A 16,262-nucleotide genomic window follows, 5' to 3' on the forward strand; every position below is an offset into this window, starting at 1 on the left:
AGGAAACATGTGTTGACTCGTACGGGATACTGACTTACCTAGTGACTACTCAACCTAGCGCTGGCATAGTAGAAAATCATATATTCTTGTTGTCCAAGGCAGTCACTTGAAGCATAAAGTGATGCGAAGGCTGGTTTATCTACCCTATTCGGTATGCGCTGTCCCAGTCCATACAAAGAAAGTGATATGACCCGGTCTTCAGTCTGAGGACGCAGTAGAAATGATGCGTCATCTTTAGGATCATCTACTTTGACCAATATAGCTTATTCTAATACTTACACATACTTATCTAAACGCTAGTTGGACAAGAATATCTTGACACCATAGAATATTGAAATGGTGCAAAATGGTCTTGCTCTAGATAGAGCAATCGAGCTTCACCTTTGCACCAGTAGTTTTTCCATTCGAGACGGCAGTGACTTACACAGCAAAGAGTAAGAAAGGGGCGGAGCTGTACTTCGCTACGTCTGGGTTGGTGGTGTCTCCTTGACATGTGGCAGACTCTACTGTAGGTATCAATAGTAAGTCAAAGCATTTGTCGCTCTTCTCGAATGCTACGTTCGTTCTGTATCCATGAATAGAACGTTGGCGCAAAATAGCACATTGAAATGCGATACCCACTATCAAAATTATATCAATTACGCTGAATCTAGAATTCGGCCATCTAGCAAGTTCATGTAGTGTTATGCGCGCACCCCAGTAGGCTTCTATGCAACACTGCCCATCGTGAACCCGCTTCGCGAAGTGTCGTCACCCTCTTCTACCATGAAGCTCGAAGCACCCGTATAGAACGCCTGCCCTTCAACCTGGACAACAACGCCCTTCATCTTCCCACTTATCGCCCCCTGCAGCTCAACCTCCTCCACGATCTCAGCGCTAAATGCCCCCGTGCCAAAATGGTTAGACACAAGTGAATTATAAGCCCAGCGTTGTCCAATACCGCGCAGGCCCTTTGCATGCGCCAGTGCCATCCTGGCCGAGACACACGATCCCGTAGGCGATCGATCGATCTGGTTGCCAGCGAAGTAACAGAGACCTGTCTCACTCCCTAGCACGTCCTGTGGTTTGAGCCCCACAGCCTGATCCACTACCATGACAGAGTACAGAAACGAGAGTCGTGGATCATCAGGATGCTGAATGGCCGACACGATCTCGGGCCGGCTCTTGAGATAAGGAATGAGCATCTGCATGCAGGCCGTAACAGCATCCAGATCGACATTGCGGAGACCCGCAAACCCGAGTTCTGAGGCAGAGACAATAGCGTAGAACGCTCCACCATAACTAACATCCAGCAAAATCGACCCCTTCGCCCCGAGCTGCGGCCAACGCACTTCTGGCGGCACGGGCATCTCAACCTGCAGCGCCGTGGCGAAGGACGGCGTCGAGAAAAACGCCACAGGACGAGCAGGATCAGACTTGTTTCCGTCTACCGTAGCTGGCACCGTAATCCGGACCAGACCACAAGGCGCGTGGATATTGACCGCGACAGTCTGCGTGCGGGGATCGAATCGCAGCTGGTCCCGCCGCGGAAACACGCTGCGGTCATGCGTGTCGACAAGAAATCGCCCCAGTGCTATGGTTGCGTGTCCGCACATCGTCGAGTAGCCCTCGTTATGGGTGAACAGCACCCCGATGTCTGCTGTTCCGTTAAGCACCAGCTCCGTCTCCGGTCGGATGATTGCTCCGTACATGCCGTCGTGACCGCGCGGCTCGAGCATCAGGCGTTTCCGGACGTCGTCATGGTGTTGTTTGGCTTGGTCGCGTTGCGAGAGAAGCGTGCCTGTGAGGTTGGGGAACCCCGCATAGATGATGCGGGTGGGTTCGCCTGTTGTGTGCATGTCGATGCAGTGGATGGTCTGGAGACCTTGTGTGGTTGTGAGGGATTCGGCGATGTCCATTTTGAGTTATACTGTTTGCGACAATTGTAGATTGGGTATTGTTATTATGAAGTTTATCTGTTGGTGGCATTTCGGAAGGAGAAGAAATGTGTTCTATACCCGGGCATGAAGTATCCCGTTCGGTTGAAGATGCCGATGGATCGGGTTGTTGTCCGAGCCTGGGTGTTCAGGGCCCATTCTGTATACAAGGATTATGTACAACAACCCTGTGGAATGCAAGTTGGATATGTTTTGAACAAAGACAGGAAGCTATTATTGCAAGTCCCAATGGCTGACCAGGCTAGGTACATCTGACATATGCCCCGTTCGGGTAATATAGGGTTGAGCTTGTCTAGGCATCGCTAGAGTTTGGTGTAGATTTCCATAGACCATAGATCAGACAGTAACTTCTTCATTTGGAAATTATATGTTCTGCATTCTGACTTGGAATGTTAGACATGTTCTTGTCACTGTATCATCCAGTATATATAACTTGATCCAGTAGTAGTAATAATTCACCACCAAGGCAGATGAAAGTCACACAAGATGACATATATTGTGATGATATCCAGGTAGTCAGGATGACCTTCACTCTATGCACTCACTTGACAGGATACTAATTGACAGTAGAACAGTGAATACCACCTCCTTGGGTCAGATATAAAAACGCCAGTCAACCCTCATCCCTTCCTTTCTCTTTTCACCGCCTTCTCACTTCGCGTGTCCCCGATAGGTCTCCGTCTCCGCCACTCTTCCCGCATCTCACTGGTATTTACAGCATTGCATCAGTCATCATCCCTCAACCGCTTTGTTTGGCTGCGACTCTTGTGTCCAAGCCAACTGGAATTCTCCATTACAATCCATTTTCTGTCACGATCTCTTTTCATTTAAGACCTACCTTTCTTTCCAATTTTTTATTTTTATTTTTTAGATATTAACACGTCACCCAACATTTCCTTGTCCACTTGACCTCCGCCCTTGCGTGATCTGCATTGACTTTGGGTAAACTGGACCTCCGCCTGCATCCTTCTCTGGATGATACTACCAAGGTCCCCTGCAACGCGGCTGTGGAACCTCAGAGTTCTTCTGGATTGCTCAGCTTCTAGCTCGATTACTCGGCCAGGGGCGCGTGTGGCGGTTGCCTCTTTCTCTTCGTCGGCTTCACCCGGGTTGTCCTCACCTTCTCGTCGGCTCAGTTCGCCGCGCGATCTCCATTCCCTTCCTTCAACTCCCCGTGCCTCATTTTCCACCGGACCCATCACCATGGGCTCAATTCAACGTATCACCGAGCAGCTGGAGAAGCCCGAACTCGATGACCGCTCCTATCGCGTCATCCGCTTACCGAATCAACTCGAAGCCCTCCTGGTCCACGACCCCGACACAGACAAGGCCAGCGCTGCGGTCAACGTGAATGTGGGAAATTTCTCAGACCCCGACGATCTGAGCGGTGTGGCGCATGCGGTAGAACACTTGCTTTTCATGGGAACACAAAAGGTATGCCGCCCTCGAATCATGGGTCTTGGACCCCTCTCCCTCCTTCCCTTGGGCGCCACATGTCAGACTACTAACTGCCGTGCCTGGACTGCAGTATCCCAAAGAAAACGCGTACAACCAGTTCCTCGCTTCGAACTCCGGTTCCTCCAACGCATACACGGCCGCCACAGAGACGAACTATTTCTTCGAGGTATCGGCAACCGCGCCGACGGAGGGGGCCCCCAACGGCGGCTCGGCCCAGAATGGTGACACCGACAGCACACCCGCGAATGCAGAGTTGCCGGTAAATGGGTCGTCTTCTAATTACCCGACCTCGGCCCTATATGGCGCCCTGGATCGCTTCTCCCAGTTCTTCGTGTCTCCTCTTTTCCTGGAGTCGACCCTGGACCGCGAACTAAGAGCGGTGGATTCAGAGAATAAGAAGAACCTTCAGAGCGACCTGTGGCGTTTAATGCAGCTGAACAAATCCCTTTCGAATCCCGCACATCCCTATCATCATTTCTCCACCGGCAACCTGCAGACGCTTAAGGAAGAGCCGCAGAAGCGGGGGCTTGATGTTCGGAGTGAGTTCATTAAATTCTACGAGAAGCACTATTCATCGAACCGGATGAAGGTCGTGGTTCTGGGCCGCGAATCACTGGACGAGATGGAGCAGTGGGTGAGCGATCTGTTTTCTCGAGTGCAGAACAAGAGTCTTCCGCAGAATCGCTGGGATGATGTCCAACCATGGACGCAGGACGACATGTGCAAGCAGATTTTCGCCAAGCCGGTTATGGACTCGCGATCGGTCGATATCTACTTCCCATTCCTGGACGAGGAGTTTCTGTACGAGTCCCAGCCGAGTCGGTACATTAGTCACTTGATTGGCCACGAGGGACCCGGCAGTATCCTGGCCTATGTCAAGGCAAAGGGTTGGGCGAATGGGCTGTCGGCCGGTGTCATGCCCGTCTGCCCCGGAGCTGCGTTTTTTACAGTCTCTCTTCGGTTGACCCGGGAGGGATTGCGACAGTATCGAGAGGTGGTGAAGGTGGTGTTCCAATACATCGCAATGATCAAGGAACGGGAGCCCGAGCAGTGGATCTTCGATGAGATGAAGAACCTTGCCGAGGTGGAGTTCCGCTTCAAGCAGAAATCGCCCGCTAGTCGGTTCACCAGCCGCTTGAGCAGTGTGATGCAAAAGCCTCTCCCCAGAGGTTGGCTGCTGAGTGGCTCAATCATGAGGAAGTACGACCCGGAGCTTATCAAGAAAGCCCTGTCATATTTCAGAGCCGACAATTTCCGGATGACCATCGTTGCCCAGGACTACCCGGGAGACTGGGACTCTAAGGAGAAGTGGTATGGGACCGACTACAAGGTTGAGAAGATTCCCCAGGATTTCATGGCCGATATCCACGAAGCATTGGCTACGTCCCCAGAGACTAGACTTCCCGATCTGCATATGCCGCATAAGAACGAGTTTGTTCCCACTAGGCTCTCGGTAGAACGCAAGGAGGTGCAAGAGCCGGCCAAGACCCCGAAGCTCATCCGCCACGATGACCATGTGCGGCTGTGGTTCAAGAAGGACGACCGCTTCTGGGTCCCAAAGGCTACCGTTCATGTCACGCTCCGAAACCCCTTAGTGTGGGCTACTCCGGCGAATCTCGTCAAGTCTAAATTCTACTGTGAGCTGGTGCGGGACGCTCTGGTTGAGTACTCCTACGATGCCGAATTGGCCGGCCTCGAATACCACCTATCTGCCAGCATCTTCGGACTCGATATATCGGTCGGTGGATACAATGACAAGATGGCCGTGCTTTTGGACAAGGTCCTCACGAGCATGCGTGACCTGGTTGTTAACCAGGACAGATTCCATGTCATCAAGGAGCGCCTGTCTCGTTCTTACAAGAACTCCGAGTACCAGCAGCCATTCTACCAAGTCGGTGACTTCACACGGTATCTGACGGCAGAGAAAGCTTGGACCAACGAGCAATATGCTGCTGAGCTGGAGCACATCGAACCCGAGGACATCTCGTGCTTCTTCCCTCAAATTCTCCGTCAGAATCACATCGAGGTGCTGGCGCATGGGAACCTGTACAAGGAGGATGTACTTCGTATGACCGACTCCATCGAAAAGATCCTCCAGAGCCGCCCCTTGCCCCAGTCCCAATGGAACTTGCGACGCAACATGGTTATCCCTCCGGGATCGGACTATGTCTACGAGCGCACCCTCAAGGATCCCGACAATGTCAACCATTGCATCGAGTACTATCTCTCCATCGGTGACATGACCGACGACGTTCTCCGCGCGAAGCTGTTGCTGTTTGCCCAGATGACCGACGAGCCCGCCTTCGACCAGCTTCGCAGCAAGGAGCAGCTTGGATACGTCGTGTGGAGCGGCGCCCGCTATGCGGCGACGGCCATTGGCTATCGCGTGATCATTCAAAGCGAGCGCACAGCCGCCTATCTGGAATCTCGGATCAACAACTTCTTACGTGGTTTTGGAAGGAAATTAGAGGACATGTCGGAAGACGAGTTTGAAGGCTACAAACGCAGTCTTATTAACAAGCGGTTGGAGAAGCTGAAGAACCTGAGTTCCGAGACTTCCCGCTTTTGGAACCATATTGGCTCGGAGTACTTTGATTTTGTGCAGAACGAAAACGACGCTGCCAATGTCCGCGTCCTGACCAAGTCGGACCTTATTGAGTTCTACAGGCAGTACGCGGATCCCGCGTCCCCCACACGGGCTAAGCTCGCGATCCATCTGAACGCCCAGGGTGGCACGAAGGCCAGCCCCCAGGAGAAGAAGGCCAAGTTGGTTTCGCTGCTGGGCAGTCAGTTGGAGGTCGACGGCTTTGCGGTGGACACGGATCGTTTGAGCGCTGCGTTTGCTGGTCTCGACATCTCGACCGGTGACGAGAACGCAGTCTTGGATACCTTCAGGGCTTTCCTCATTGGCGAGATGAGCCTGTCGGAGCAACAAGTCAACCTGGTGATGGCACAGACGGAACGCAACCTGGGCTTCCATCTCAAGCAACTCGGACTCGTGTCCAAGAACGATAATGACAACACTAACTCGACGGCAGCGGCCAATGCTTCTAAGCAGGGCAAGGGCCCGACTTACATTACCAACGTCCCCGAATTCAAGGCCCGCTTGGCTGTCAGCGCGGGTCCCAGCCCTGCTACGGACCTCACCGAGTATGAAGATTTTGATGCGAAACTTTAGATAGACATCTTTTGCTACATGTTGCAACAATTTTCCCCAATGGGTCCTTTTTAATGTTGTTTCGGTGTTGTGAATTGGGAATGGGTGTGGGCGATGGCGGTGGGGCATTAGGATCATGGTGCCACGAACTCAAGTAGATTCGATCTTTGAACAATGTGTAGAAGTAGAATACCAAATTTCATTACTAGAATACTGGACAGATGGCCTTTACTGATTCGTAGATCGTGCGCTGTAAGTATGTACTACATTTGACCTACATAGAGCTGTACACACCTCGGGGCGGCTGAATGTTTTCGCGAGCGCGCAGCAACACCTCTAGCTCCGTCCATGCTCCGCTCCGTACTATCTCCAACCCGCCGCATCGCAGTGACAACAAAGCCCACTGTGGCTCACCTTACCTAGTTATTCTCTGTCCCTCCTACAACAGAACCAGCAATTCCATCAGATTATATCACAGCACTGCCGGAATGTCAACGGCCACCGAAACAGCGATGCAGAGCTCTCACCCGTAAGTTACTCCAGAGGATGACCTGACCCCAGCATCCAGCACCCGAAACCTACAAAAGGAGCTTGTCCTCTCTTGAAGCTATCGTATCACATCCCCTCATTCGCGCCATACTAACGCGATACTCGAGTAGCCCCATCACCCCGAAGACCTTCTCCGCACAACAACCAGAGACGATCCGCCTCTACCCTCTGTCCAACTACACATTCGGCACCAAGGAAACACAACCAGAGGAAGACCCATCGGTCCTGGCGCGACTGAAGCGGTTGGAAGAGCATTATGACATCCACGGCATGAGACGGACCTGCGAGGGCGTGCTGGTCTGCCACGAACACAACCACCCGCATGTCCTGATGCTGCAGATCGCGAATGCCTTTTTCAAGCTGTATGTTTGACATGCACAATACTATATGACATGGGTGGATACTAATGGTGCGATGAATATAGACCCGGCGACTACCTCAACTTTGAGGACGAGGAAATCGACGGCTTCAAGAAGCGGCTGAATGAGCGTCTCGCGCCTGTTGGGTCGCAGTTCTCGGGTGAAGGCGTCAACGAGGATTGGGAGATCGGTGACACCCTGGCGCAGTGGTGGCGGCCGAATTTCGAGACCTTCATGTACCCGTTCCTGCCTGGACACGTTACCCGGCCGAAGGAGTGCAAGAAGCTTTATTTCATCCAGTTGCCCAAGAAGAGTATGTCTCTTTCCGACCCCGTGTCTTTGTCATTCATGTGTGGATTTTGTCTAATTAATTTTGCAGAGGTCCTCTCCGTCCCCAAGAACATGAAACTCCTCGCCGTCCCGTTGTTCGAGCTATACGACAACACCGCCCGCTACGGCCCCCAGCTCTCCGCCATCCCGCATCTCCTCTCGCGCTACAATTTCGAGTTCGTCGACGAGAACGACAACGTCGTTGCTGCGACCCCTGGGACGCCGTTGTCTGATAACGAGCCCCCGAAAACCAAGGTGCTTGCTGGACAGAGCGATAGCCAGGACGAAGGCATGGCGGATTATAATGCAGATGGGCAGGAGACCGGAGGGCAGACTGCGCAGTGAGGGTAGCTCAAGCTACTGGCAGATTGAAAGTCTGTCTTCTCTCTTATTGCGCTTGCTTGCTTGTTTTTTTTTTTTTTCTTAGGCCGGCGTTTCCAGGAGCGATATATCTGTCTTGGTGTATTTTCTAGAGGATGGTGATCTTCGTAAAATCCAGCGAATTATACGGGGTATTGAATATTCTCATGATGGCTAGGGTAAAGATCCTGTAGGAAGTTGCAAGGTAGATCAGCAAAGCTAAAGTAAAGGCAGGGTGCCATCCTACTAATCACACTCGTCTTTCACGCCTTAGACCGCAGGCCCATATCAATCGGTCAGCCGACCTGTATAACCAACTAGTCATCGCTGCGAAATGGAAATAAAAAGGAAAAGGTAGAATCGTAGGTCATGCCCATCTGTTTCAGTACGTAGAGAATTGCTTATTTTGGCCGTTCCACAGGTTTCATTTGAAACCAAGATGTTGGGGACGCCATCCAAACGACCTTGATGCCTGTTGTGACCAAAGTAGGCTCTGGGAATGTGAGGTCGCCCCCCCCCCCCCCCCCCCCCCCACCCAAGGTCTGTCAATGTCCTGGAATGTTTATTTTGTTTACTCGTGCAGTTAGTACAGTTTTTCTTGCTCACAGCTAGATACTATCCCGATACACAACCACTAGGGTATGTGTCAAGCACCAATAGTATCAACAACTCGGAGACAATGGCACAAGATGATCGGCGTGCCAACTCAAACGATAATATCATATCGCTCCGATCGTCCAGCCCCAGCGCCGAGCATGACCCTTGGCAGATGACATCTTGACCCTTACAGGACGGGCATTCCTGATGAGTCCCCATCCACTCAAACAGCGGCACGAGACCCTCTCCAATGATCAGGTTCCATTGCTGGATTGTTATTTGTCCAGGCTTATTATCCTGCGGTTATCTTACTGTCAGGTACGAATACATCCGGGGATGCAATGATCGAGTAGTCTATGTGGGTAACCGGATAGGTCCGATCTATTCTTGACTTCGACGATGGAGTCAGCACGGAGGGAATGTAATCAAGCCACACCCTGACCGGGCTGGCTAATTTGTGTTCTCGTGAGAGGCCAGTTGATGTTTTTTGGTTTCGTTCTTTCGAGCTTTTATTCGTTGGAGGTGAAGGGTTGAGGGCGTCTGATACTGTGTGGATGCTACCTACCAAGGGGTGGATGGGTGGTATGTAGAATGGTCGGGGGATTGGCTCCCTGTCGAGTTTCTTAAAGGGGGCTGGCTCTGTGGTATATCAGTCTACAGAATACCCTGCCTGCATCTCTATGCCCGATCGAAGAATTAAGGGACTGGTGCTCCGATCGAAGCGCTCTGGTGTGATACGTATTATTCAATAGCCTGGGAGGGGCCCTTTGTTTTACCCCTTGGCTTTCGTGCTCGTCGCGCCCTTTGCTCTTCCTCTCTGGGTATTTCTGTTCGTATTGCGGTCTCTACGTTAGGCATGTTCGGACCAGGTGGCATACTTTGCGTGTGCTTGGTTGCTTGTGCGGCGTTGAGCGCAGCAGTACCGGCTCAGCTGGATACTCGGGGTACGTAAGCGTGATATCGATTTCGTGTCCTCAAGGACTGACTGCCGCAGACGTGTCTCTTGAGAGCTTGAAGGAATTTACTCTCTTCGCAGAGTATGCTGCCGCAGCGTACTGCGACGAAAACCTCGAGTCCCCCGGGACCAAAGTGCGGTGCCCCAAGGGTAACTGTCCAACAGTGGAAAAGGCCGACACGAAAACCCTTACTGAGTTTCACGGGTGCGTTAGTCCTTGGAATCTTGGTAGGTGATAGCTGATCAGGGGTTGCAGGAGATATGAATACGGCGACGTCGCTGGATTCCTGGCCGCTGACGCGACTAACAAACGCTTGGTGCTGTCGTTCCGCGGCACCCGGAGTCTCAGCACTTGGATCGCGAACTTGGACCTCGTCCTGGAAGAACTGAACGATGAGCTGTGCCTCGGTTGCAGTGCACATCGGGGATTCTGGAAGTCGTGGCAGACTGTCGAGAAGAACTTGACAGAGGAGATTGATTTGGCCCTCAAGGCCCGTCCGGGTTACTCCGTGACGCTCACCGGGCATAGCTACGGCGCTGCCCTCGCGACGTTGGGGGCGGTCGCTTTGCGGAATGCAGGATATAAGATTGAGCTGGTGAGTCGGAAGCGTGTCACCCTTGCTCGCTGACCATGCATCTCTGTCTTTCTTGTTTAATCACGGTTCCACCGGCTGATCAAACTGGTAGTACACATATGGTTCCCCCCGGGTGGGAAATACCGAGCTGGCGGAGTATATCACGGCGCATGGACCGAATTACCGCGTTACTCATTCGAACGATATTGTCCCCCGGCTGCCGAGTCATATCTTGGGATATACACATTCCAGTCCGGAGTACTGGATCACCACCGAAAACGACATGAAGGTCACTTCGTCGGATATCAAAGTGATTGACGGAGTGGGTTCGGATGAAGGAAACGCGGGGTCCGGGTTAGACATGAGTATTCCAGCGCATACGTGGTACTTTGTAGAAATCGACACCTGTGAATAACTTGATGTATGTGACTGTGTGGTTAACAATGGTGGATGAAAGTGTAGATCTTGGCAGGAGAATTAATCTCATTACTGTTACGTTGCGCAAGTGGCGGGTGCAGATCGCGGGCTCCACTCCTCCAGGGCTCCCCCAGTAGGATCTAAAAGCGGCCAGCTGGTTGTTGGTTAATACCTCGTACACAAAACTACTCGCAACGCAACCAACCATCTCCTCAATTCCCATCTCTTGACGCCGGTCTTTGCCTCCTCTTCAATTCACCCTCGTGATTACTCTGGATGATTCCACACCGTTGATTTCTGATCTTCCCCCCCCCCCCCCTTCGAAAGGCTGGCAGTGAACTGTTCTCCGCTCCTGCAAAGCATCAGGCCATCCAGCCACATATCTCCAACGCATGCCTAAACATGGTTTTACTTTCGTTCACCTAACACACGCCGAACAATATACCAAAAGACCTGTTAAACACCGATCTGACCACCGAATCGAACCCGCAACATTACATCCACTGCCACCATGTTCTGCTGCCGTAGCGGACCCTCGAATCGCCGCCGTCGCAACCAAGAGAAGGCCATTTTCCTCACGATCGTTCTCGTCTGCGCGATCTACTTCCTCTTTTTCGCAAACTCCTCGGACCGCCGACAACAACAAGCAGTGTTCACGCACGATGGCTCAGCGGAGAGAGGGCCATACCGGGACCCGCGGTCAGGGATGGCAACCCCGTCGCAGCGGCCCCCCTCTCGAAAGGCCGACAACGCCATGGTGGTGGCGAGCATGAAACGTGATGATGTGTCTTGGCTGTTTGAGAACTTTCCGGATTGGGACAAGAATCTCTACGTGGTCGACGACAAGAACGCGCCACTGACGGTGAAGCAGAACAAGGGAAGAGAGTCGATGGTTTACCTGACGTGAGAGATTCAGTTCCTTGTGGCTATTAACGTGATCTGACAAGTGCATATCCATAGGTATATCATCGATAACTACGACAATCTCCCAGAGTCTATCCTCTTCATCCATTCGCAGCGCTTCCAGTGGCACAACGACGACCCCTACTACGACGGCGTCCCGATGCTCCAAAAGTTCCAGGTCCCCTACCTTCAGAAACAAGGCTACGTGAACTTACGCTGCGCCTGGGTGCTTGGTTGCCCCGTCGAAATCCACCCGCTCACGGATACCCATCGAAATGACGTCCACGCCGGCGAGTACTTCAAAACCGGATTTATGGAGCTCTTTCCCGGAGAGCCAGTGCCGCAGGAAGTAGGGGTGTCGTGCTGCGCGCAGTTTGGTGCTACGCGGTGGAAGATCCTCGAGCGACCCAAGAGCGACTACATTAGGTTCCGGGATTGGCTGGCGACGACGACGCTTCCGGATGAGCTGAGTGGACGCATCATGGAATACTCGTGGCATAGTATGTTTACTTCCTACCCTACTGACGCGACACCGTTGGTGGAATTGCGGATTGGTGAACTCGTGCTAACTTCTCGGCAGTGATCTTTGGCAAAGAACCCATCTATTGCCCAACAGCGGAAGAATGCTATTGCAAGGTGTTTGGAATGTGCAACTTGCATTGTCCCGATGAAGGCGAGTGCGATGATCGCTATGCGCTGCCTCCTTACTCCTCTCTACCAAAGGGCTGGCCCCATATTGGATGGAATGGTCAGCCCCAAGATCCCAGCGCAGGTGGTCTTCCAGAGGCGTGATTTCCTACATAGCTTGTCAGATTTGCACTGCCGACATATCATTAATTATTGACGCCGTGACAAAGGGCTGATCCCTTCGTGGAGCGGTTCGTCAGTTGGTCTATACAAGAGCAATAGCTGTCGGGAATTTGCGGTCGCTTTGAGAGTTGCTGGCTTCTACCCCCGCGGGTTACTTCGGTCCCACTTGGCCAGATGAACAACAGGTGCTATATGCGCCTCCGCCACCAGCCCTGAGGCCTCACTCGAATTTTAGCACACTTGATGTCAAATGTGCATAGGTTTGAAGTCTCAAGTCAACATCATTTCAGACAAAGCATTGCTTTTTCACAGCTCTGGTGGGTACGGTGATGGGATGGCGAGGATCGACAAAATCCCAATGAATTGTAAGAATATGCGAAGGATAAAACACTTGAATACCCCATTTCCTTGTATATCAGACGGCGTTTTTTACTTGGAGCGCTTATATACAAATGATCATTTAATGTCTCTATAGCTGGTGCTGTCTTATAGCATCACCCTTTGCGCTTGCCTGCGTAGGCGGTGACAAGTAGGCCGAGGTTGCGGCATCATGCAATCTCCCCGCATTGTAACCCCATCATCATTCTCCCACTCAATCCACTCCACTAATAAGTTGGTTGCGATATAGCATCGCGCATTCCTATAGAACATAAAGCCATACTACATTGCATTGCGGCTAGTGTTTGGGACGTTCCTTGCATCCGCACTCAATTACTGCGCACAGGCCATAACCACAGCAAAGCGGCAGTATCATCAGCTGCAGCCAAACCAACCCCCCAACTCCAACAACGAACAAACACACCAGAACATCCAAAATGCTCATCATCGGCCTAACCGGCTCAATCGCCACGGGAAAATCAACCGTCTCCTCCATCCTCTCCGCACCCCCGTACTCCCTCCCCATCATCGACACCGACATCCTCGCCCGCAAGGTCGTCGAACCAGGCACCCCAGGCTACAAAGCCATAGTCGAATACTTTGGACCCAGCACCCCCGACCTCCTTCTCCCCCCAGATGCCGACAACAACAGCAACACCAGCACAGACCCAAGCGCCGGCCGCCCCCTCAACCGCCCCGTCCTAGGCCGGCGCGTCTTCGGCACAACCGACGAGCGCAAACGAGACCGCGCCGTCCTCAACAAAATCGTGCACCCAGCCGTGCGGAAAGAAATCTACAAAGTCCTCGTATACCACTACCTGCGCGGCCAATGGGCCGTCGTGCTCGACGTCCCGCTGCTCTTCGAAGCAGGCATGGACGTCATGTGCGGCACCGTCATGGTAGTAGGCGTGAAGGACCCCGCCGTGCAAATGGCGCGGCTGCGCGCGCGCGACCCGCACCTGTCTGCCGAGGATGCGGAGAACAGGGTGCGCAGCCAGGGCGACGTGCTGGGGAAGGTGCGGCAGGCGGAGTTTCGGGGCACGGACTCTGCGCGCGCGGTCATCGTCTGGAATGATGGGGATAGGGGGGATTTGGAGAGGGAGGTCAGCCGGGCGATGGGGCTGGTTAGTGGGAGGAGTCCGAGGTGGTGGGCTTGGGCTTTGCTGCTGGCGCCGCCTTTGGGGGCGAGCGTTGCGGCTTGGAATTTGGCGCTTAATTATTCGGTGCAGAGGGGGTGGGAGAGGAAGGTTGGGGAGGAGAAGGCGAAATTGTGATTGATATCTTTTTTTCTGTTTTCTTTTTGTGCCTGTTTTTGTAGGGTTATGTGCTGGGTTGGGTTTATGGGTAGATCAATGTATAAGATATTCCAATTGCTCTCGGTATACTATTACCTACTACTAAACATCTCGTGCAGTCTGATCTGGCTGATACATAGAAACCATGAAAGACACCTCACTTATACCTACCTACTCCCACTGGTATTATTTGCTCATAGTCAGCAACGCGCACTGTCAACGTTCATCTAAACCTCACCCATGACACCCAAACTCCCCAAACCATCCAGTCCCTCTCATTTCCATCACATGTACACTTACAGAGTACAACCACAGCTGATGTCGTTTCCCTGCTTGTGCCGCGACAGCTTATCGGTCGACTTACAGACCGAGCCCCCCAGTCTTGTGCGTCTCAGGCTCCAGGGAGAAGACGGTGCCCGCGTTACACTCCCGCGACAAGTGAGCTCTGGTGGCTTCTTTAGGGAACGGCGGCAGGGGAGGACGCTTCGGAGGGGTATAGGTATGTCGTGGACTGTCTGGTTCTTATATGGATTTTGACTAAGTTTGATAGACCTTGGATTTACAGAAGCAAGTGAAATACGCAGAATACTCGAGAATAAGGTCAGTGGTTGTGGAACTGTTACTGGTGAGCTTAGGTTTGGCCGAGACTAAATACTCGGTATTGCTTAGTAGATAGAAATTTCCGATCTCCCGGACAATGCACCTCGCTCCCATCCGAAAGGGATCCTCAAACCGCCCACGTTGAGGTTTCCCTTCGGGGAAGAACTACTTGATCAGCCTGCTCGCAGCCGCAAACCCAATTTTCTCCGTCTCAGAGCTGGCGACAAGGATCGTTTCCGCATGTTTGCCTCACGTGTGATCAGGATCCCGGCCTTTGGAACAAGTGATGCACCTGCGGAGAAGTTCCAAGGATCGTCTGTTGGGGCTAAGATTCAGGTCAAGGCGGGAGACGTGTTCCTTGTTCGGGAGCGCGCTGCGCGAGATTCTAAAGGATCAAAATAGTACCGAGTGCGCTGGTTTGCGATGAAGCGTTCGCCAGTAAAGACAAGGACGACACTGCGCATCTCCTGTCGTTTGGGTATATCGGTGTGACCGGCAGCGCGAGAACCCAGACGTGTAGCCATTGACGGAGATTGGCATATTGAGTATCCTCCTCGACACGGCTGTGGATTTGGTAGATGACAGCATCGAGATTACTTGCTCTTGCGCTTCTTCTGGGATCTGCTCATCCCCCCGCCTTGAATTTGACCCCCACCGGATATCGACGTGAGCTTGGACAACCTGACCGGCTGGTGGGCCCTGTCCTTGTCTTTCTTGTTCGCCTTTTTCTTGCCACTTTCTATCAAGGCGTCAATATCCTCGTCGTCCTCTTCCTCGCTTCCAGACTCTGGATCTTTGTTCGCCTTCTTCATTCCGGAGCAGTTAGCTTCTCGTGTCGCATTGCAACAACATTGAGTGGGAAAAAAGACATACCCAGTTCTTGTTCTTTTTCTTGTAGTTCCCGTATGATTGGCGTCCACCATAATCCATATCCTCACTATCAACATCCAACGAATCGGCCACAACCACAGGCGGTTGCGACGGATACTGATTGAAAGCGTCATTGCCGTAGTCGAGCACCCACTCGGATTCGCCCGCCTCCGCAGCTTGTCGTGTAACCGCCTCCCGACGCTTCTCCTCCTCAGCCGCCAGGGCAGCCGATATGGCTTCTAGATCAGACGTAGGCGTACCGGAGGGGCTTTGCGTTGCGTCGTTGTAGCCGACTTTCTGTCGTTTGGGTGAGGGCGTATTGGGATCAGTGCTCGAGGGTTTTTGAGAAGATTCCTTCGCAGCGGCTGTGGCAGCAGCGCGTTGCATGAACTGTCCGGTTTGTTAGACTGTCGTCGTAAAAAGCGCGTAGATAACGTATTTTATAAGGCACATACCTTCATAGTGAGCAGTCGCGACGACATTGTTTTTTCTGGCTTAGAGCCAGAAGGAGAAGCGCCTGCCATTATTGATAATAACCTGCAACAGGAATATGACCCTCAAACCAAACAAAAGAAGCACAACGTGAAGTTTTGTGACCGTGGTAATGCAACGAACATGAGAGGACGAAAAAAACATCGACCAAAGGCGGAACCAGATTCGGAAGTGGCAGAACCATCCTAGGAGCCCAGCCGATTGGCCAACTTCCCTCGAG

At 52.5% G+C, this 16,262-nt stretch overlaps 8 protein-coding genes across 8 annotated transcripts; 6 read left to right on the top strand and 2 right to left on the bottom strand.

Annotated features, from left to right (window-relative positions):
* Positions 1-707: 707 nt before the first annotated feature.
* On the bottom strand, positions 708-1,898 carry P168DRAFT_301323 (putative proline racemase; the record flags this gene model as incomplete). The annotated part of the gene is made up of 1 exon (XM_024838513.1): positions 708-1,898. One exon carries the CDS (start codon positions 1,896-1,898, stop codon positions 708-710), a length of 1,191 nt encoding a protein of 396 aa, XP_024697263.1.
* A 1,084-nt stretch (positions 1,899-2,982) lies between these two features.
* Positions 2,983-6,722, top strand: P168DRAFT_323753 (a-pheromone processing metallopeptidase Ste23). Its single transcript, XM_024840727.1, has 2 exons — positions 2,983-3,371; positions 3,466-6,722. Exons 1-2 carry the CDS (start codon positions 3,141-3,143, stop codon positions 6,571-6,573), a joined length of 3,339 nt encoding a protein of 1,112 aa, XP_024697264.1. The 5' UTR covers positions 2,983-3,140; the 3' UTR covers positions 6,574-6,722.
* A 213-nt stretch (positions 6,723-6,935) lies between these two features.
* Positions 6,936-8,297, top strand: P168DRAFT_323754 (cleavage and polyadenylation specificity factor subunit 5). The gene is made up of 4 exons (XM_024840728.1): positions 6,936-7,081; positions 7,212-7,463; positions 7,526-7,773; positions 7,840-8,297. Exons 1-4 carry the CDS (start codon positions 7,041-7,043, stop codon positions 8,133-8,135), a joined length of 837 nt encoding a protein of 278 aa, XP_024697265.1. The 5' UTR covers positions 6,936-7,040; the 3' UTR covers positions 8,136-8,297.
* A 1,306-nt stretch (positions 8,298-9,603) lies between these two features.
* On the top strand, positions 9,604-10,692 carry P168DRAFT_314735 (lipase family protein; the record flags this gene model as incomplete). Its single annotated transcript, XM_024839824.1, has 4 exons — positions 9,604-9,691; positions 9,742-9,907; positions 9,959-10,298; positions 10,390-10,692. The coding sequence occupies 4 exons, from the start codon at positions 9,604-9,606 to the stop codon at positions 10,690-10,692; spliced, it is 897 nt and encodes a 298-aa protein (XP_024697266.1).
* Positions 10,693-10,995: 303 nt separating this feature from the next.
* On the top strand, positions 10,996-12,869 carry P168DRAFT_247203 (DUF3431 domain-containing protein). The gene is made up of 3 exons (XM_024834072.1): positions 10,996-11,597; positions 11,655-12,097; positions 12,178-12,869. Exons 1-3 carry the CDS (start codon positions 11,206-11,208, stop codon positions 12,387-12,389), a joined length of 1,047 nt encoding a protein of 348 aa, XP_024697267.1. The 5' UTR covers positions 10,996-11,205; the 3' UTR covers positions 12,390-12,869.
* A 132-nt stretch (positions 12,870-13,001) lies between these two features.
* Positions 13,002-14,130, top strand: P168DRAFT_286756 (putative dephospho-CoA kinase). Its single transcript, XM_024836415.1, has one exon. It carries the CDS (start codon positions 13,223-13,225, stop codon positions 14,057-14,059), a length of 837 nt encoding a protein of 278 aa, XP_024697268.1. The 5' UTR covers positions 13,002-13,222; the 3' UTR covers positions 14,060-14,130.
* Positions 14,131-14,320: 190 nt separating this feature from the next.
* P168DRAFT_278237 (uncharacterized protein) lies at positions 14,321-15,082 on the top strand (the record flags this gene model as incomplete). Its single annotated transcript, XM_024835674.1, has 3 exons — positions 14,321-14,579; positions 14,631-14,680; positions 14,753-15,082. The coding sequence occupies 3 exons, from the start codon at positions 14,321-14,323 to the stop codon at positions 15,080-15,082; spliced, it is 639 nt and encodes a 212-aa protein (XP_024697269.1).
* Positions 15,083-15,273: 191 nt separating this feature from the next.
* On the bottom strand, positions 15,274-16,032 carry P168DRAFT_314738 (uncharacterized protein; the record flags this gene model as incomplete). The annotated part of the gene is made up of 3 exons (XM_024839825.1): positions 15,274-15,486; positions 15,554-15,940; positions 16,006-16,032. The coding sequence occupies 3 exons, from the start codon at positions 16,030-16,032 to the stop codon at positions 15,274-15,276; spliced, it is 627 nt and encodes a 208-aa protein (XP_024697270.1).
* Positions 16,033-16,262: the final 230 nt, after the last annotated feature.

Source organism: Aspergillus campestris (assembly GCF_002847485.1).
Source record: "Aspergillus campestris IBT 28561 chromosome Unknown P168scaffold_1, whole genome shotgun sequence".
Lineage (NCBI taxonomy): Eukaryota > Fungi > Ascomycota > Eurotiomycetes > Eurotiales > Aspergillaceae > Aspergillus > Aspergillus campestris.

Coding starts and splice junctions, on each gene's coding strand:
- P168DRAFT_286756 (XM_024836415.1), top strand. CDS start 13,223: ATGCTCATCATCGGCCTAACCGGCTCAATCGCCACGGGAAAATCAACC.
- P168DRAFT_247203 (XM_024834072.1), top strand. CDS start 11,206: ATGTTCTGCTGCCGTAGCGGACCCTCGAATCGCCGCCGTCGCAACCAA. Junction 11,598..11,654: donor GAGTCGATGGTTTACCTGAC/GTGAGAGATTCA, acceptor GCATATCCATAG/GTATATCATCGATAACTACG. Junction 12,098..12,177: donor CATGGAATACTCGTGGCATA/GTATGTTTACTT, acceptor ACTTCTCGGCAG/TGATCTTTGGCAAAGAACCC.
- P168DRAFT_323753 (XM_024840727.1), top strand. CDS start 3,141: ATGGGCTCAATTCAACGTATCACCGAGCAGCTGGAGAAGCCCGAACTC. Junction 3,372..3,465: donor TTTTCATGGGAACACAAAAG/GTATGCCGCCCT, acceptor CCTGGACTGCAG/TATCCCAAAGAAAACGCGTA.
- P168DRAFT_323754 (XM_024840728.1), top strand. CDS start 7,041: ATGTCAACGGCCACCGAAACAGCGATGCAGAGCTCTCACCC. Junction 7,464..7,525: donor GCGAATGCCTTTTTCAAGCT/GTATGTTTGACA, acceptor CGATGAATATAG/ACCCGGCGACTACCTCAACT. Junction 7,774..7,839: donor CATCCAGTTGCCCAAGAAGA/GTATGTCTCTTT, acceptor TTAATTTTGCAG/AGGTCCTCTCCGTCCCCAAG.